This window comes from Leucoraja erinacea, chromosome 5, assembly GCF_028641065.1.
Source record: "Leucoraja erinacea ecotype New England chromosome 5, Leri_hhj_1, whole genome shotgun sequence".
Taxonomy (NCBI): domain Eukaryota; kingdom Metazoa; phylum Chordata; class Chondrichthyes; order Rajiformes; family Rajidae; genus Leucoraja; species Leucoraja erinaceus.
The window spans coordinates 40,470,364-40,491,598 of record NC_073381.1 but is presented as its reverse complement, the minus strand read 5'-3'; the positions used below and the strand labels follow the sequence as shown (position 1 = coordinate 40,491,598).

The 21,235-nt window shown below is 43.6% G+C and overlaps 1 protein-coding gene across 4 annotated transcripts in view; it reads left to right on the top strand.

Annotated features, from left to right (window-relative positions):
- Nucleotides 1-21,235, top strand: part of LOC129697154 (cytosolic 5'-nucleotidase 1A-like) — a 121,786-nt gene that overhangs the window by 43,596 nt on the left and 56,955 nt on the right. For 3 of the 4 annotated variants that reach the window (XM_055635414.1, XM_055635418.1, XM_055635416.1), the window contains exon 6: nucleotides 12,478-12,510. The exons of the other annotated variant lie outside the window; for it this stretch is intronic. In XM_055635414.1, the coding sequence (XP_055491389.1) occupies nucleotides 12,478-12,510 (33 nt within the window). The remainder of the gene's footprint in view (nucleotides 1-12,477; nucleotides 12,511-21,235) is intronic. 4 annotated transcript variants of the gene reach the window in all.

Here is a 21,235-nt window from a genome sequence, read left to right as displayed (position 1 = left end):
ATGGGATAGTGGTGGATGGAGTTAAAGGGAAAGGGTTTCTTAAATGTGTGAGCGTAGAGACCGAGGGGTGTAAAATGAGGGTAGAAGCAATAGGTAGCAAGGTGAAAAGTAAAAGTGGCAGGCAGACAAAACCGGGGCAAAAATCAAAAAGGGCCACTTTTCAACATAATTGTATAAGGGGTAAGAGTGTTGTAAAAACAAGCTTGAAGGCTTTGTGTCTCAATGCAAGGAGCATTCGTAATAAGGTGGATGAGTTGAATGTGCAGATAGCTATTAATGACTATGATATAGTTGGGATCACGGAGACATGGCTCCAGGGTGACCAAGGCTGGGAGCTGAACATCCAGGGATATTCAATATTCAGGAGGGATAGAGAGAAAGGAAAAGGAGGTGGGGTAGCGTTGCTGATTAGAGAGGAGATTAATGCAATGGAAAGGAAGGACATTAGTTTGGAGGATGTGGAATCGGTATGGGTAGAGCTGCGAAACACTAAGGGGCAGAAAACGCTGGTGGGTGTTGTGTACAGGCCACCTAAAAGTAGTAGTGAAGTTGGAGATGGTATCAAACAGGAAATTGGCACTGCGTGCGACAAAGGCAAAACAGTTATAATGGGTGACCTCAATCTACATATAGATTGGGTGAATCAAATTGGCAGGGGTGCTGAGGAAGAGGATTTCTTGGAATGTATGCGTGATAGTTATCTAAATCAACATGTAGAGGAACCAACGAGAGAGCAGGCTATTTTAGACTGGGTATTGAGTAATGAGGAAGGGTTAGTTAGCAACCTTGTTGTACGTGCCCCCTTGGGCAAGAGTGACCATAACATGGTTGAGTTCTTCATTAGGATGGAGAGTGACATTGTTCATGCAGAAACAATGGTTCTGAACTTAAAGAAAGGTAACTTTGAGGGTATGAGACTTGAATTGGCCAAGATTGACTGGCAATTAATTCTAAAAGGGTTGACGGTGGATATGCAATGGAAGACATTTAAAGACTGCATGGATGAACTACAAAAATTGTTCATCCCAGTTTGGCAAAAGAATAAATCAGGGAAGGTAGTACATCCGTGGATAACAAGGGAAATCGGGGATAGTATCAAAGCGAAGGATGATGCGTACAAATTAGCCAGAAAAAGTAGCATACCGGAGGACTGGGAGAAATTCAGAGACCAGCAGAGGAGGACAAAGGGCTTAATTAGGAAAGGAAAAATAGATTATGAAAGAAAACTGGCAGGGAACATAAAAACTGACTGCAAAGGTTTTTATAGATATGTGAAAAGAAAGAGATTAGTTAAAACAAATGTAGGTCCCTTGCAGTCAGAAACAGGTGAGTTGATCATGGGGAACAAGGATATGGCGGACCAATTGAATAACTACTTTGGTTCCGTCTTCACTAAGGAAGACATAAATAATTTGCCGGAAATAGCAGAGGACTGCGGGTCAAAGGAGTTGGAGAAATTGAGTGGATGCATTAGTAATAATCTTTCAAAACTCTTTACATTCTGGAGTAGTTCCTGAGGATTGGCGGGTAGCAAACGTAACCCCACTTTTTAAGAAGGGAGGGAGAGAGAAAACAGGGAATTACATACCAGTTAGTCTAACATCGGTAGTGGGGAAACTGCTAGAGTCAGTTATTAAAGATGGGATAGCAGCACATTTGGAAAGTGGTGAAATCATTGGACAAAGTCAGCATGGATTTACGAAAGGTAAATCATGTCTGACGAATCTTATAGAATTTTTCGAGGATGTAACTAGTAGCGTGGATAGGGGAGAAGCAGTGAATGTGGTGTATCTGGACTTCCAGAAGGCTTTCGACAAGGTCCCACATAAGAGATTAGTATACAAACTTAAAGTACACGGCATTGGGGGTTCAGTATTGATGTGGATAGAGAACTGGCTGGCAAACAGGAAGCAAAGAGTAGGAGTAAACGGGTCCTTTTCACAATGGCAGGCAGTGACTAGTGGGGTTCCGCAAGGCTCAGTGCTGGGACCCCAGCTATTTACAATATATATTAATGATCTGGATGAGGGAATTGAAGGCAATATCTCCAAGTTTGCGGATGACACTAAGCTGGGAGCAGTGTTAGCTGTGAGGAGGATGCTAGGAGACTGCAAGTTGACTTGGATAGGCTGGGTGAGTGGGCAAATGTTTGGCAGATGCAGTACAATGTGGATAAATGTGAGGTTATCCATTTTGGTGGCAAAAACAGGAAAGCCGACTATTATCTAAATGGTGGCCGACTAGGAAAAGGGGAGATGCAGCGAAACTTGGGTGTCATGGTACACCAGTCATTGAAAGTAGGCATGCAGGTGCAGCAGGCAGTGAAGAAAGCGAATGGTATGTTAGCTTTCATAGCAAAAGGATTTGAGTATAGAAGCAGGGAGGTTCTACTGCAGTTGTACAGGGTCTTGGTGAGACCGCACCTGGAGTATTGCGTACAGTTTTGGTCTCCAAATCTGAGGAAGGACATTATTGCCATAGAGGGAGTGCAGAGAAGGTTCACCAGACTGATTCCTGGGATGTCAGGACTGTCTTATGAAGAAAGACTGGATAGACTTGGTTTATACTCTCTAGAATTTAGGAGATTGAGAGGGGATCTTATAGAAACTTACAAAATTCTTAAGGGGTTGGACATGGCTAGATGCAGGAAGATTGCTCCAGATGTAGGGGAGGACCAGGACAAGGGGTCACAGCTTAAGGATAAGGGGGAAGTCCTTTAAAACCGAGATGAGAAGAACTTTTTTCACACAGAGCGTGGTGAGTCTGCCGCAGAGGGTAGTCGAGGCCAGTTCATTGTCTATATTTAAGAGGGAGTTAGATGTGGCCCTTGTGGCTAAGGGGATCAGAGGGTATGGAGAGAAGGCAGGTATGGGATACTGAGTTGGATGATCAGCCATGATCATATTGAATGGCGGTGCAGGCTCGAAGGGCCGAATGGCCTACTCCTGCACCCAATTTCTATGTTTCTATGTTTCTAAAAATATCTTTTTTAAATAGCCAAAGTATCCAAATAACAAACTGATCTCATTCACACAAGAATTCACAATATAACAAGATTTTTAAATCTCCTTTTCATGATTTCTATGCCAATGGAAGGAATTGAATGTTTAATTCCCATTAATTTTACTCTGTTGGTTTATACCTCTGCTGCAGGCAAGGGTCGTTTTACACAGGCATTTATTTAAATTCCACAAACATCCACTCTCAAGATAATCAAAATCATTCTTTTTTACACAATCATGTCATAAGAATATCTAAGTTATCTATATTTTATGTTATTGTATATCCATGATCAATATTTTCATACTAAACCTGATTAAAAACTAAAAACTAGGCACTGTGGAAGTTTTCAATCAGATATTTAGTAAGAAAATTTTGATCATTGATAAACAATAACACAAAATATTGATGAGTTAGATGTTCTTATGACATGATTGTGCAAAAAAAGAATTTGATTATCTTGAGAGTGGATTGTGATAGATCGGAATGTGGCTGCTGCCATGATTTTAAGCCCCGCGATATCAGCAGGCAAGACACTGCTGATATCGGGGCCTAAATAACATATTTCGAATCAACAGATTAAAATGAAACCACATCAAAAAGCAAGGTAAGATGTTAAATAAATTACATAACTTTTGTTTTGGCCTGATATGGAAGTCCTTGATGTTGATTTTGATGTTGAAGGCATTAGAAATCACGTTTAACTTCAATCGAGCGAAGCCCGAGGATTGGGAAACTTCCATAGTTCAATCGAGCGAAGCCCGAGGATTGGGAAACTTCCATAGGAACAGAAAGAAACAAAACGGGCAATACGGGCTGAAAAGATGAAGTACGAGGGAAATGTAAAGGACAGTAAAATGTAAAGCTTGTTTAGATATGTTAAGGGGAAAGGAATAGCAAGTCAAATGTGGGTCCCTTGAAGGCTGACAGGCGGGTAGATTTGGAAAGGCTACTGGGGAGACTTTAAACTAGAATGGTTGGGGGGAGGGACTCAAATAGAGAAAACTAGTAGACAGAGTGTGAGGCAGGAGGCAGAGAAGGGCAGCACTCGGACCCAAAATCTAGGGGAGAAAGAAGAAAAAGATAATAAACAGAATAAGAGGCGGTGGGTTTCTTAAATGTGTATATTTTAATGCTAGGAGCATTGTAAGAAAGGTAGATGAGCTTAGAGCTTGGATTGACACCTGGAAGTATGATGTTGTGGCGATCCATGGTTACAGGAGGGCTGTGATTGGAAACTAAATATTCCAGGATTTCGTTGCTTCAGATGTGATAGAATTGGAGGGGCAAGAGGTGGAGGTGTTGTATTGCTTGTCAGGGAAGATGTTACAGCAGTGCTTTGACAGGATAGATTAGAGGGCTCGTCTAGGGAGGCTATTTGGGTGGAACTGAGGTGGGAAAGGTGTAGCAACACTTATAGGGGTGTATTATAAACCGCCAAATGGGGAGCGAGAATTGGAAGAGCAAATATGTAAGGAGATAGCAGATATTAGTAGTAAGCACGTTAGTGATTGTGGGAGATTTCAATTTTCCACACATAGACTGGGAAACACATTCTGTAGATGGGCTGCATGGTTTGGAGTTTGTAAAATGTGTGCAGGATAGTTTTTTGCAGCAATACATAGAGGTATCTACTAGAGAAGGGGCAGTGCTGGACCTCCTGTTAGGAAATGAGACAGGTCAGGTGGCGGAGGTATGCGTTGGGGAACACTTTGGGTCCAGTGATCACAATACCATTAGTTTCAATATAATTATGGAGAGGGTCAGAACTGGATCGAGGGTTGAGGTTTTTGATTGGAGAAAGGCTAACTTTGATGAGATGCGAAAGGATTTAAACAGAGTGAATTGGGACATTTTGTTTTATGGGAAGGATGTAGAAGAGAAATGGAGGACATTTAAAGGGGAAATTTTAAGAGTACAGAATCTTTATGTCCCTGTTCGGTTGAAAGGAAATAGTAAAAATTGGAAAGAGCCATGGTTTTCAAGGGAAATTGGACATTTGGTTCGGAAAAAGAGAGAGATCTACAATAATTATAGGCAGCATGGAGTAAATGAGGTGCTTGAGGAGTATAAAGAATGTAAAAAGAATCTTAAGAAAGAAATTAGAAAAGTTAAAAGAAGATATGAGGTTGCTTTGGCAAGTAAGGTGAAAGTAAATCCAAAGGGTTTCTACAGCTATATTAATAGCAAAAGGATAACGAGGGATAAAATTGGTCCATTAGAGAGACAGAGTGGACAGCTATCTGCAGAGCCAAAAGGGATGGGGGAGATATTGAACAATTTATTTTCTTCGGTATTCACCAAGGAGAAGGATATTGAATTATGTGAGGTAAGGGAAACAAGTAGAGTAGCTATGGAAACTATGAGATCCAAAGAAAAAGAAATACTGACACTTTTGAAAAATATAAAAGTGGATAGGTCACCAGGTCCTGACAGGATATTCCCTAGGACATTGAGGAAAGTTAGTGTAGAAATAGCAGGGGCTATGACAAAAATATTTCAAATGTCCTTAGAAACTGGAATAGTGTTGGAGGATGGCGTAATGCGCATGTTGTTCCATTGTTTAAAAAGGGTTCTAAGAGTAAACCTAGCAATTATAGACCTGTTAGTTTGACTTCAGTGGTGGGCAAACTAATGGAAAGGATACTTAGAGATAATATATATAAGCATCTGGATAAACAGGGTCTGATTAGGAACAGTCAACATGGATTTGTGCCTGGAAGGTCATGTTTGACTAATCTTCTTGAATTTTTTGAAGAGGTTACTAGGGAAATTGATGAGGGTAAAGCAGTGGATGTTGTCTATATGGACTTTAGTAAGGCCTTTGACAAGGTTCCTCATGGAAGGTCGACTGGCTGCCTTCCAACAGGAGATCGAAGACTCCATCCCCAGTATTCCATCACACCTCAACAACTATACCATGTTCACAGAACTGCTGAAAAGGTCAGCCAGGTGACGTATACCAAGAGGATGCCAGACCGAGTACATCCCCGGGCTGTCGGAAACATCCAGCCATCTACTGAAAGCCTACCATGAGGGCATATCACGAGGACCCTTTCTCCTCCACCACCATGGAACTCGGAGAGATCCTGTTGAACACAGTCGGGGAGGACCGAAGGCAAGTCTGGAAGGAGTTGATAGAAAACACCAACATGACCAATAACAGCAGGAAGGCATGGGCCACAATCCGCCGCCTCGGTGAAGACCATACTACACCGCCCACGCTCACAACAGTCACAGCAAACTCAGTTGCAGCACAGCTGGTGGCAAACGGTCGTAGCCAAAATCGGCGCAGACCCACAGGAGAATACCGTCGGGCAGCGGTAACAGACCGCCTACAACCAGCCAGCGCCCTCACCAAGCCCTTCGACCTAGAAGAACTCGAAGCTGCAATGAGCATGCTGAAACCTGGGAAAGCAGCAGGAATCGATGATGTACTGACGGAAATGATACAGCACCTTGGACCTAAAGCAAAGACCTGGTTCCTAGCAATGCTGAACTCATGCATGGCGCAGAAAGCAACCCCACCTGTATGGAGAATGGCCAAGACTGTCGCAATTCCCAAACCTGGAAAGGACCCATCATCCCCAAAGAGCTACAGACCCATTTCCCTCCTCTGCATCACCTACAAGCTCTACGAGAGGCTACTACTCCAACGCCTTATGCCACTTATAGACTCCAAGTTTACTAAAGATCAAGCTGACTTCCGCCCTGGCCGCTCCTGTGCCGAGCAGCTACTGAACCTCACCCAACACATTGACGACGGTTTTGAGTGCAAACTCATCACCGGAGCAGCTTTCATAGATCTCACCGCTGCCTACGACACCGCACCATGATCAGGAAACTGTTTGACATGACTGGTGACCTCGACCTGTGCCAAGTCATCAAAAGCCTTCTCAACAACAGGCGCTTCTTCGTCCAACTAAACGACAAGAAGAGCAAATGGAAAGCCCAAAAGAATGGCCTACCACAAGGCAGCGTACTGGCCCCCCTCCTCTTCAACATCTACACCAACGACCAACCACTTCCCCCACAATGCCGCCGCTTCATCTATGCTGATGACCTCTGCATCACCACCCAACAGGAGAACTTCCAGAAGATCGAGTCTGTCCTGGAAAGCGCTTTCCAGGAGATGACAACCTACTACAATAACAACCACCTGAAACCCAACCAATCAAAAACCCAAGTATGCAGCTTCCATCTTAAAAATCGAGATGCAGGAAAACAACTGAGCGTCTCATGGGATGGCCACAAACTCTCCAACCACTTCCACCCCGTGTACCTCGGAGTCACACTCGACAAGATACTCTCTTTCAGAACCCACCTTCAGAACACCAAAGCCAAGGTCAACACTCGCAACAACATCCTGCGCAAACTGGTAAACTCAAAGTGGGGCGCTGATCCACCAACCATCCGTGCAACTGCCCTAGCCCTGTGCTTCTCCACAGCTCAATACGCGTGCTCAAGCTGGAGCCGCTCCCACCACACCAAACTGGTTGACACAGCCCTCAATGACACCTGCCGCATTATCACGGGATGCATAAAGACAATGCCAGTCCTGTGCCTCTACGCCCTAGCTGGTATTGCCCCCCCCCCCCCATATCAGACGATCCATCGTCGCCCAAGATGAGCGGAGAGCACAGGAGATCGATACCAGGCACCCCCTGCATGGACACACAACACCTCCACCCCGATTGAAATCTAGAGCCAGTTTCTTGCAGTCAGTCCCACCTCTCCAGACAACCAAAGAAACAGCAAGGATCAACATCTGGAAAGATGAATGGAACCAGCTCAACACACGAGCCCACGACTGGATGGAGAGAGGAATCACTCCGACTGAATGACTCGCCAGCGGGCACGACCTCCCATGGCCAACCTGGAAGACCCTCAACAGATTACGAGCGGAGCAGGGGAGGTGCAAAGCACTTATGAAAGCATGGAACTACCAGGCAGAAGACACATGCAGCTGTGGAGCAGTACAGCCAATGTCTCACCTACTGGAGTGTGACGGCGCCCCCCCAGTGGAGCCCCCAGGACCTGGCTGAACCGACCCGACCAGCTGTGACCTGCGCCAGATACTGGCAGAACGACATCTGAGATTGCAACGGACTTGAAGAAGAAGAGTAAGGCCTTTGACAAGGTTCCTCATGGAAGGTTGGTTAAGAAGGTTCAATTGTTGGGTATTAGAGCAGGAGTAGCCAGGTGGATTCAACAGTGGCTGAATGGGAGATGCCAGAGAGTAATGGTGGATGGCTGTTTGTCAGGTTGGAGGCCGGTGACTAGTGGGGTGCCTCAGGGATCTCTGTTGGGTCCACTGTTGTTTGTCATGTACATCAATGATCTGGATGATCGTGTGGTGAATTGGATCAGTAAGTATGCAGATGATACTAAGATAGGTGGTGTTGTGGATAATGAAGTAGATTTCCAAATTTCCAGAGATTTAGGCCATTTGGAAGAATAGGCTGAAAGATGGCAGATGGAGTTTAATGCTGATAAGTGTGAGGTGCTACATCTTGGCAGGACAAATCAAAATAGGACGTACATGGTAAATGGTAGCGAATTGAGGAATACAGTTGAACAGAGGGATCTAGGAATAACTGTGCATAGTTCCCTGAAGGTGGAATCTGATGTAGATAGGGAGGGAAAGAAAGCTTTTGGTGTACTAGCCTTTATAAATGAGAGCATTGAGTATGGAAGTTGGGATGTAATGTTAAAATTGTACAAGGCATTGGTGAGACCAATTCTGGAGTATGGTGTACAATTTTGGTCGCCCAATTATAGGAAGGATGTCAACAAAATAGAGAGAGTATAGAGGAGATTTACTAGAATGTTGCCTGGGTTTCAGCAACTAAGTTACAGAGAAAGGTTGAATAAGGTCTTTATTCTTTGGAGTGCAGAAGGTTAAGCGGGGACTTGATAGAGGTCTTTAAAATGATGAGAGGGATAGACAGAGTTGACGTGGATAAGCTTTTCCCATTGAGAGTAGGGAAGATTCAAACAAGAGGACATGACTTCAGAATTAAGGGACAGAGGTTTAGGGGTAACATGAGGGGGAACTTCTTTACTCAGAGAGTGGTAGCTGTGTGGAATGAGCTTCCAGTGGAAGTGGTGGAGGCAGGTTCGATTTTATCATTTAAAAATAAATTGGATAGGTATATGGATGGGAAAGGAATGGAGGGTTATGGTCTGAGTGCAGGTAGATGGGACTAGGGGAAAATAAGTGTTTGGCACGGACTTGTAAGGCCGAGATGGCCTGTTTCAGTGCTGTAATTGTTATATGGTTATAGGGGTGAAATTATTATGGGAACAAGGAAATGGTAGAAGAGTTGAACAGGTACTTCGGATCTGTCTTCACTGAGGAAGACACAAACAATCTTCCACTGGAGGACAGAGGATCTGAGGGGGTAGAAAACTGAAATAAATTTTCATTAGGCGAGAAATAGTATTGGGACTGAAGGGTGATAAATCCCCTGAGCCTGATGGATTGCATCCCAGGGTCCTCGGGGAGGTGAGTAGAAATAGTGGACACATTGGTGATCATGATTCAATAGATTCAGGATCAGTTCCTGTGGATTGGAGGATAGCTAATGTTATCCCACTTTTCAAGAAAGGAGCGAGAGAGAAAACGGGGAATTACAGCCCAGTTAGCCTGACCGGTGGTGGGAAAGATGCTGGAGTCAATTATTAAAGAGGTAATAATGGGGCATTTGGATAGCAGATTTGTCCAAGTCGGCATGGATTTATGAAAGGAAAATCATGCTCGACTGATCTTCTGGAATTTTTTGAGGATGTGACAAGTAAAATGGATGAAGGGGAGCCAGTGGATGTAGTGTATCTAGACTTTCAGAAAGCCTTTGATAAGGTTCTGCACGGGAGACTGGTGACCAAAATTAGGGCACATGGTATTGGGGGTAGGGTGTTGACGTGGATAGAAAATTGGTTGGCAGACAGGAAGCAAAGAGTAGGAGTGAACGGGTCCTTTTCAGAATGGCAGGCAGTGTCGAGTGGAGTGCCGCAAGGCTCGGTGTTGGGGCCACAACTGTTTACCATATATATTAATGATTTGGATGAGGGAATTAGGAGCAACACTAGCAAGTTGGCGGATGACACAAAGCTGGGTGGCAGTGTGAACTGTGAAGAGGATGTTAGGAGGTTGCAGGGTGACCTGGACAGGTTGAGTGAGTGGGCAGTTGCGAGGCAGATGCAGTATAATATAGATAAATGTGAGGTTATCCACTTTGGTGGCAAAAACAAGGGGGCAGATTATTATCTCAATGGGGTTAGGTTAGGTAAGGGGGAGGTACAGCGAGACCTGGGTGTCCTTGTACACCGGTCAATGAAAGTTGCCGTGCAGGTACAGCAGGCAATGAAGAAGCCAAATGGAATGTTGGCCTTCATAACAAGAGGATTTCAGTATAGTAGTAGAGAGGTTCTTCTGCAGTTGTATAGGGCTCTGGTAAGACCACATCTGTAGTATTGTATACAGTTTTGGTCTCCTAATATGAGGAAGGACATCCTTGTGATTGAGGCAGTGCAGCGTAGGTTCACGAGATTGATCACTGGGATGGCGGCACTGTCATATGAGGAAAGATTGAAAAGACTAGGCTTGTATTCACTTGAGTTTAGAAGGATGAGGGGGAATCTTATAGAAACATATAAAATTATAAAAGGACTGGTCAAGCTAGATGCTGGAAAAATGTTCCCAATGTTGGGCAAGTCCAGAACCAGGAGCCACAGTCTTAGAATAAAGGGGAAGCCATTAAAGACTGAGGTGAGGTTTTTCACCCAGGGAGTTGTGAATTTGTGGAATTCCCTGCCACAGAGGGCAGTGGAGACCAAGTCACTGGATGAATTTAAGAGAGAGTTAGATAGAGCTCTAGAGGCTAGTGGAATCAAGGGATATGGGGAGAAGGCAGGCACGGCTTATTGATTGGGGACGATCAGCCATGATCACAGTGAATGGTGGTGCTGGCTCGAAGGGCCGAATGGCCTCCTCCTGCACCTATTTTCTATGTTTCTATGCAATCGTCCAGCAACTGTTTTTTAAAAACAGGAACGGAAGCACAGAACAAATTTTTTTCATCAACTTGTAGTCCGAGCAAATACCTCTCCGACAACCAATACAAACCTGCATTTCTTGCAACCTACACTGTAAACAGAAGAGAGACACAAAAAGCTGTAGTAATTTAGTGGGACAGGCTGCACTATAAACATGTTGTAATCTTGAATATCTTCACTAAATCTGCCTTTAGCCTTTACTCCCCTGACGAAAACAGTTTAGTTTTTTTTTCTGATCTCTCCAAAGAGCTAGTTTCTCATCTGTTACACCTTTCTGTAAATGTATCCTCTCTGTAGCCTTGACTTTCCTTCTCGCAGTGTGGTGTATTATTTCTCAATCCTTTCATTCGGTATGTATTCTTGGTCTTGGTGTTAATTAATTTGTAAATACCATTGTTATAACCAGATAACCATATAACAATTACAGCACGGAAACAGGCTATCTCGGCCCTACAAGTCCGTGCCGACACAACTTTTTTTCCCTTAGTCCCACCTGCCTGCACTCATACCATAACCCTCCATTCCCTTCTCATCCAAATGCCTATCCAATTTATTTTTAAATGATACCAACGAACCTGCCTCCAGCACTTCCACTGGAAGCTCATTCCACACCGCTACCACTCTCTGAGTAAAGAAGTTCCCCCTCATGTTACCCCTAAACTTTTGTCCCTTAATTCTGAAGTCATGGCCTCTTGTTTGAATCTTCCCTATTCTCAAAGGGAAAAGCTTGTCCACATCAACTCTGTAAACTTGTTGTGCAGTTGTTAATTCATTGCAAATATAATGTGATCTAAAGAATAAGGCAAAGGGCTTAGTAAGGGTGCAGTCCTCTGTCTCACAGTTTGGTTTTCTTCCCAACCAATTGTTCAAGCGCTTTTGATTGCAACATGCGCCTTAATTTAGTTCAACAAAGAAACTGACAAGTTACTAAAGAATGCCGCTCGTTGCACCATGCACCATTCCATTAATAATTGGTGCTTTCAAATAATTGTATGGTACTATATAGAGCACAAACAGAAAAAAGCCGATTAGATCAACTGTGTGCAAAACATTGTCAGAATGGGTGTGATAGAATTAGTTAAAACTGAAGTGTTATAGGGTATTTTGCAGTTGCCATTACAGGGAATATTGGTTACAGGTTGTGTGTGACTGCAAGCTAAATATTCCAAGCTAGATGATTTGGAAATAGGACAGAAAAATTCAATAAAGATTTGCAAAAATAATAAAAGATATAGCTACAGTGTAATTACAATAATAAGAAGAAAGGAATTCTCATTGGGTGATCACGCTGTTGGAACATTATGGGTAAATCTAAGTCAACAAAATTGACTTCTTTTGAGAGAAATGTATAAATACAGAGATCAAGAAAACGTGACAGAAATAACATAGTTCTAATATGTAATTTTTATTTTTACATAGACTGGAAGAGGTGGAGCACCTGAACCAGGAAAGGTAAATTTTTAATCAAGCAGTTTTCAGCTAGTGATTTTTAGAACTATTGGACAATTCATGTTAAGTTAATGTTCTAAGTGGAAGTGAACATTTTACATTTTATCACTGTAGTACGTTTGATTTTGCTGTTTGATTTGAGCTGGTAAAGGGTGAATAACAATTCAACTTAAATAAAATAACTAAACCTATTTTTGATCAAACTAGTACATACGCCGTCAAATTTCCACTCATGCAAAATAAACAATTTTGGTCAATAATATCAAGTAAGAGGTAACACCAGAAATAGATTTAAACAAATTTAGGGAAAATATAATGTCATTAGATTGGGGTAACTAAACAAAATCTAAATGAATAAAAAATGAATTGCAAGGCAGTTGCAAGGACTATCAATGGTAGCAATAAATTATGTTTGAAATGCAAGGCAAAGAATGTTAATAATAATAACTTTATTTGTTAAACACCTTAAAAAACAACCAAAGCTGACCAAAGTGCTGTACAGAAAAAAGAAAACAAGCAAGACATCATAAAACAGGCAGAACAACAGAACATATAGCCAACACGAGGCGCATAAATTACATACGAAAATCCAAACAATAAATTAAAATACATAAAACACGAGTACGAACCACGCAGCAAAACCAAGCAAATAAAGTAAATAAATAATTCAACACCTTACTGGTCTACAAAGGCCACGGAGAATAAATATGTCTTCAGGAGTGACTTAAAAACAGCTAGAGAAGGGGCCTGTTTAACATGCAGAGGCAATTCATTCCACAATCTCGGAGCCGACACAGCAAAGGCACGGTCCCCTCTGAGCTTCCGCTTAAGGGAATAGGTGCACCTTTAAAGACCGATGCAGGTATGACTACACTCAGGATTAAGGAAATAACAAACATGGTAAATTTTGTAATTAGATTCCCTTGAAAGGCTGATGATTTTTCTCATTTTCCATTTGTAGAGAAAGAGAAGAAATCATAAGCCCTTCAAGGGAATATAAAAATAATTCAAGGGGTCAAAATTAGTATTTAACACAGTTAAATGAGATAGTTGATGGAACTGAATGTGGGAAAATGTGTAAGTTTAATTTGCTTTGGATCCAAAAACAGAAGTGGTTTCTCAAGACTGGGAATTGTGGAAGCAAAAATGCGATTTGTATATCATTGCATACAAATTCAGCTCTGAGACTTTTAACATAGTAAAACCTACTAAAGCACTTCAGAGAACTTTATAAAACAAAAATTGACCATCAATATATCAGAATAGATGAACAAAAGCTTCATTTTGAAGACCATTTTAAATGAAGAATATCAATAAAAGATCATTTAAAACAGGCACGGAAATCAAAATTTGCACACTCACATACACACGCGAGTCTTCGGAGGCTCAATCCAGTGCTAAATGCAGCTCTGCCTGGCTCGCCGGGCTAACCTACAGCCCTGCCTGGACTGATGGGACACCAGCCTGGAGTCATGGAGTTAGCGCTGCTTCTCCGTGCTGGCTGTAAACATGGGCCATATTTCCCGTAAGTCCAGGCAGGGCTGTAGGTTAACCCGGCAGGACAGGCTGAGTTGAGCTGGGTTTAGCGCTGTTTCTCTGCGCTGGCTGTGGGCCTGGGGGCAGAGATCCCGTCTGACTCTTGACGTCTCTGTCCACCCCCAAGGGGGAACTCGGGTGAGGACGGGGATGGTCCAGTGGGGGTTCAGCAGCGATTGCAGCGTCGGAGAGACGGGATTGATCCTGGCTGCGGATGAGGCGCAGGTCTATGTCAGGGCTGCCAACCCCCCCTACCTCCGCATCTGACCGACACCTCCGCATCTGACCGACACTCCTCCAATGATCGCGCTGAATTATTATGTCCTGCCCCCATTGCCTGCTGACCGACGTTTCTCTCGTCCAATCGGCACCCTCGATCAGCAGTCCGACCCCCACTGTCTCGCGGAAATTGGAGATTACACCGAGTTTTTAAATCCAGATTACAAAAAATGGGGGGGTGTGGGGGTGGTCGTCCCCCACCTCTCAAAACGGGTGAGGGGGGCGAACGTGTCCCCCCCCCCGGGATTTTTGCCCCTGTTTTTAAGTTTAAAAAAAAAACAAATTGGATGTTAGCCCCAATATCAAGGCATCTGAAATAGAAATGAGAAAAACAAAGGTTTCTGTTGTCTTGAAGTTTGATTAGGAGCTTTGGGTTCAACTCTCGATGCTGCACATTAGAAAGGTGTGGTGGAACACATAGATTCCGGGACCTAAATTGTAATTCAAAATTGCACAAATTAGCTTTGAATTTGAAGGATGACTTGTAATGGCAACTGATACAGGCATAGCCAGTGATGCCCACATCCAGTTAAATAAACAAAGACAAATATATTTGACTTTGAATAAAATAATTTAACAGAGCACAACACGTATTTGCTTTGGTGAAGAATTTCAGAACAAAGTACAAACGCTTAACATCAGACAAAGGCTAATTAGATCAATTTCTGCACAAAGCATTGTGGCAATCTCGAACTCTCTGCATAAATAGGGTTGTGAATACTGGGTAAATTGATTTTTTTTAATGGATTTATTTTTTTGAATCTGGATGACAAAAAATAATGAATGAATTGAAAAGTGTGGGAATTAATTAATTAATGACCATACCAGCAAACAGCAAATGTTAAAATAATTAATGAATGAATAAAGAATCTAATGGTTCAAATGAAGATGAATGTGTTAAGGTATAGACCGTCAAATTGAGTGGCAAATTGGATTCCAGGACCTTAATGGCATAATTATATCCCGATTTGCTGGCAAATTGGACATTGATATAAATTTGCAATCTGATGTATTTGCACACACTGATATTAAGCATTTTGGACTGATCATCATGGTATGGTATGGTATGTACTCTGGTGAGCTTGGAAGAAGGCAATATTATTGATGCGCAACCTCTTATATATTAAACACATTTCATACTCTCATTTCTGTCAGTGAATATATCATTAAAATAAAGGTTTTGCATCGCAGGACACCATTAAGAAGATCTGCATTTCAATTTGGAATACTGAGATGCAATGAAGTTACACTTTATGTACATAACATTATCTATATTAGTCAATGTTATGCAATGAAGCATTTCAGGCTGTGTTGCACATGCTTTCTCTCAGTACAAGGGCAAATGTAAATTGGGTGAGATGTGTTTAAACATTCCCTGAGAGAACATTGGACACACAAGAAACTACAGATATTGATATCTTGAGCAAGAAACAAAAAGATGGAAGAACTAGCAGCTCAGGCAGCATTAATGGAGGGAATGAACAGATGTCTTTTTGAGTCAGGACCCTTTTTCAGACTGAGTGAAGTGGGAAGGAGGAGAACTGGAAAGGAGAGGTGGGGTGGTGCAAAGGCCGACAAGTGATAGGTGGAAACAGGTGTGGGGAGGGGGTGTGGGGGTGATTGGCAGTAAGTGATAAAGGTTAGAGGTGAAAAGAAGACAAAAGTGGGTCAGATATAGAGAGGAGAGAGGAGTGAAATGAAACAGAAAATAGGTGCAGGAGTAGGCCATTCGGCCCTTCATGGCTGATCATCCAACTCAGTATCCTGTACCTACCTTCTCTCCATAACCTCTGATCCCTTTAGCCACAAGGGCCACATCTAACTCCCTCTTAAATATAGCCAATGAACTGGCCTCAACTACCTTCTGTGGCAGAGAATTCCAGAGATTCACCACTCTCTGTGTGAAAAATGTTTTCCCTCATCTCGGTCCTAAAGGATTTCCCCCTTATCCTTAAACTGTGACCCGTTGTTCTGGACTTCCCCAACATCGGGAACAATCTTCCTGCATCTAGCCTGTCCAACCTCTTAAGAATTTTGTACGTTTCTATAAGATCCCCCCTCAATCTTCTAAATTCTAGCGCGTACAAGCCGAGTCTACCCAGTCTTTCTTCATATGAAAGTCCTGACATCCCAGGAATCAGTCTGGCGAACCTTCTCTGTACTCCCTCTATGGCAAACATGTCTTTCCTCAGATTAGGAGACCAAAACTGTACGCAATACTCCAGGTGTGGTCTCACCACGACCCTGTACAACTGCAGTAGAACCTCACTGCTCCTATACTCAAATCCTTTTGCTATGAATGCTAAACTACCATTTGCTTTCTTCACTGCCTGCTGCACCCGAATGCTTACTTTTAATGACTGGTGTACCATGACACCCAGTTCTCGTTGCATCTCCCCTTTTCCTAATCGGCCACCATTCAGATAATAGTCTACTTTCCTGTTTTTGCCACCAAAGTGGATAACCTCACATTTATCCACATTATACTGCATCTGCCATGCATTTGCCCACTCACCCAACCTATCCAAGTCACCTTGCAGCCTCCTAGCATCCTCCTCACATCTAACACTGCCCCCCAGCTTCGTGTCATCCGCAAACTTGGAGATGTTGCATTCAATTCCCTCGTCCAAATCATTAATATATATTGTAAATAGCTGGGGTCCCAGCACTGAGCCTTGCGGTATTACATTAGTCACTGCCTGCCATTCTGAAAAGGATCAGTTTACTCCTACTCTTTGCTTCCTGTTTGCCAGACTGTTCTCTATCCACATCAATACCGAACCCCCAATACTGTGTGTTTTAAGTTTGTATACTAATCTCTTATGTGGGACCTTGTCAAAAGCCTTCTGAAAGTCCAGTTATAACACATCCACTGGTTCTCCCCTATCCACTCTACTAATTACATCCTCGAAAAATTCTATAAGATTCGTCAGACATGATTTAACTTTCGTAAATCCATGCTGACTTTGTCCAATGATTTCACCACTTTCCAAATGTGCTGCTATCCAATCTTTAATAACTGACTGTAGCAGTTTCCCTACTACCGATGTTAGACTAACTGGTCTGTAATTCCCCGTTTTCTCTCTCCCTCTTTTTTTAAAAAGCGGGGTTACATTAGCTACCCTCCAATCCTCAGGAACTACTCCAGAATCTAAAGAGTTTTGAAAAATTATCACTAATGCATCCACTATTTCTGGAGCTACTCCTTAAGTACTCTGGAATGCGGCCTATCTGGCCCTGGGGATTTATCGACCTTTAATCCATTCAATTTACCTAACACCACTTCCCGGCTAACCTGGATTTCACTCAGTTCCTCCATCTCATTTGACCCCCGGTCCCCTGCTATTTCCGGCAGATAATTTATGTCTTCCTTGGTGAAGACGGAACCAATGTAGTTATATAATTGGTCCGCCATGTCCTTGTTCCCCATGATTATGCGGTAGGCGGCGCGGCTCTGGCCAGCAGCGGCCTCTGCAGCCTGTCCGCGTTTTTATTATTTTTGTCTGTGTTTTTATGTAGTGTTTGTTATTTTATGTTGGGGTGTGTGTGTGTGGGGGGGTGGGGGTCTTCCTCTGGGGGTTTCTGAACTTTTTGAATCTCTCCCTGCACTGGAGACCCGACCTTTCTCGTCGGGTCTCAGTCATCGTTGAGGCCGCAACGAGGAGCGGCCTCCAACACTATCCCTGGGACTCAGGTTGTTATCCACGGGTGCACTACCTTCCCTGATTTATTATTTTGCCATACTGGGATGAACAATTGTTGTAGTTCATCCATGCAGTCTTTAAATGCCTTCCATTGCATGACCATCAGCCCTTTAAGAGCTGTTGCTGCTGCTGCTGCTTCTGTCTGCTACCCTCAAAGTTACGGAGGCTCTCTACAGGTCTGAACGACAGCGCCAGGAGCCCACGGCTCCCTGGGGGGAGACTCGCTTTTCGGGGCTTCTGCTGCGGCGGCCGACTTCTCCCCGCACGAGTTGCGGGGGTAACTAAGAGCTCTCGGAGCGGGGCCCACACCACTAGCCCTCTCTTGTCGGCTGGAATGGCCGCGGACTCTGCGAGCGCACACCGGGGGCTCTAACGCAAAGACCCGGTGTGCGACCTCGCACCACCCAGCGTGGCTTTAATGGCCGCGGGACAATCGCCATCGCCAGCCGGGGGCTTGACTTTGTCTGCACGGGGGGGGGGGGGGGGTTTGAGAGTGCATGGAGAGAGACTTTACTACTGTTAGGTGGCCTGTACACAACACCCACTAGCGTTTTCTGCCCCTTAGTGTTTCGCAGCTGTACCCATATCGATACCACATAATTATGTTGTGCTAATGGTCTATTTGTGTGCGTAATCTCCTCTCTGCAGAAACGGCATTTCGTTTTTTCCCTTCAGTCTATCCCTCCTGACAATTAAATTCCTCTTGACTCCCTAATTCACCTGTTTCCGTGACTGCAACTATATTATATTCATTAATTCATCTATCTGCATTCAACTTTCTCCACATATCTATACGAATGCTCCTTGCAGTGAGTTTTTATGTTCCCTTCAGACTTTTCTTTAATAATATTATTATACCCTTTCCTAATTAAGCCCTTTGTCTTCCTCTGCTTTTGTCCTGGATTTGTCCTCTGTAGGCTTTACTTTTCACCTTGCTACCTATTGCTTCCTCCATTTGCTTTGATACTATCCCTGATTTCCCTTGTTATCCACACATTGCAGAACCTTCCCTGATTTCTTATTCTCTGGTTTATTATTGTTTTCTTCTTGTTTCATACATGCAGGTCTTTAAATGCCTTCTCTTGCCTATCCACCATCAGCCCTTTAAGAGTTAATTGCATGTCAATCTTGGCCAATTCACGTCTCATACCCTCAAAGTTACCTTTCTTTAAGTTCAGAACCATTGTTTCTGAATTAACAATGTCCATCTCCTTCCTAATGGAGAATTCAACCATATTATGGTCGCTCTTGCCCAATGGGCCACGCACAAGGTAAGACTGTTAACTAACCCTTCCTCGTTACTCAGTACCCAGTCTAGAATAGCCTGCTCTCTTGTCGGTTCCTACTCTCACATGTTGGTTTAGAAAACTATCCCGCATATTGCTTCCAAGAAATCCTCTTCCTCAGCACCCTGCCAATTTGATTCACCCCAATCTATATGTAGATTGAAGTCACCCATTATACCTGTGTTCCTTTGTTGCCTATTCTAATTTCCTGTTTGATGCCATCCCAAAACTTTACTTTCAGGATATCTTGGCACGTTCACACACACCCACAACAGCCACTGGCGTTCTGCCCCTTAGTGTTTCGCAGCTGTACCCATATCGATACCACGTCCTCCAAGCTAATGTCCTTCCTTTCCATTGCGTTAATCTTCTCTCTAACCAGCAACGCTACCTCACCTCCTTTTCCTTTCTGTCTATCCCTCCTAAATATTGAATATCCCTGGATGTATCCCTGGAGCCATGTCTCCGTGATCCCAACTATATCATATTCATTAATTCATCTATCTGCACATTCAACTCATCCACCTTATTACGAATGCTCCTTGCATTGAGACACAAAGCCTTCAGACTTGTTTTTACAACACTCTTACCCCTTACACAATTATGTTGAAAAGTGGCCCTTTTTTGATTTTTGTCCTGGATTTGTCTGCCTGCCACTTTTACTTTTCACCTTGCTACCTATTGCTTCCTCCCCCATTTTACACCCATCTGTCTCTCTGCTCACACATTTAAGAACCCCACCACCTCTTATTCTCTGTTTATTATTGTTTTCTTCTTTCCCCCCTACATGTTGGGTCTTAGTGCTTCCCTTCTCTGCCTCCTGCCTCACACACTGTCCACTAGCTTTCTCTATTTGAGTTCCTCCCCCCAACCGTTCTAGTTTAAAGTCTCCGCAGTAGCCTTGGCAAATCTCCCCAGCAGGATATTGGTCCCCCTCGGATTCAAGTGCAACCCATCCTTTTTGTACAGGTCGCACCTTCCACAAAAGAGGTCCCAATGATCCAGAAACTTGAATCCCTGCCCTCTGCACCAGTCCTTCAGCCACGCATTTATCCTCCACCTCGCTCCATTCCTACTCTCACTGTCGCGTGGCACAGGCAGTAATCCCGAGATTGCTACCTTTGCGGTCCTTCTCTTTAACTCTCCTCCTAACTCCCTAAATTCTCCTTTCAGGACCTCTTCTCTTTTTTTACCTATGTCATTGGTACCTATATGCACCACGACCTCCGGCTCCTCTCCCTCCCATTTCAGGATATCTTGGACACGTTCAGACACATCCCAGACCCTGGCAGCAGGGAGGCAAACTACCATCCGGGTCTCCCGACTGCATCCACAGAATCGCCTGTCTGACCCCCTAACTATAGCGTCCCCTATTACTAATGCCCTCCTCTTCTTTTCCTTACCCTTCTGAGCAACAGAACCGGTCTCTGTACTGGAGGCCCGGCCGCTGTTGCTACCCCACCCAGGTAGGCTGTCACCCCCAACAGTACTCAAACAGGAGTACTTATTGTCAAGGTGTACAGCCACCGGGGTACTCTCTAGTACTAACAAAGGCCTGTTTCCTTTATCATTGTTACTTTTTTGCATATCTTCCATTTGTTTGTTCTATATCTCTCTATATCACTGTCTATATTTCTTGTTTCCCATTCCCTTGACTCTTGGTCTGAAGAAGGGTCTCATCACCTATTCCTCTTCTCCAGAGATGCTATCTGACCCACCAAGTTATTACAGCTTTTTGTATTTACCACAAGGCAGGCTTTGTCCCACCCAAACCTCTCTTTTCCAGATTTCTCTCCACTACACTGTTCCTCCAACACTTTGTTTATTGTTCAGAATATTTCTTGGCTTCGGACATAACACTGTCCACCTCAGCCTCCCTGCACAGAAGTTGCCAACAGAAATCTATGATATGACATTGAGTTT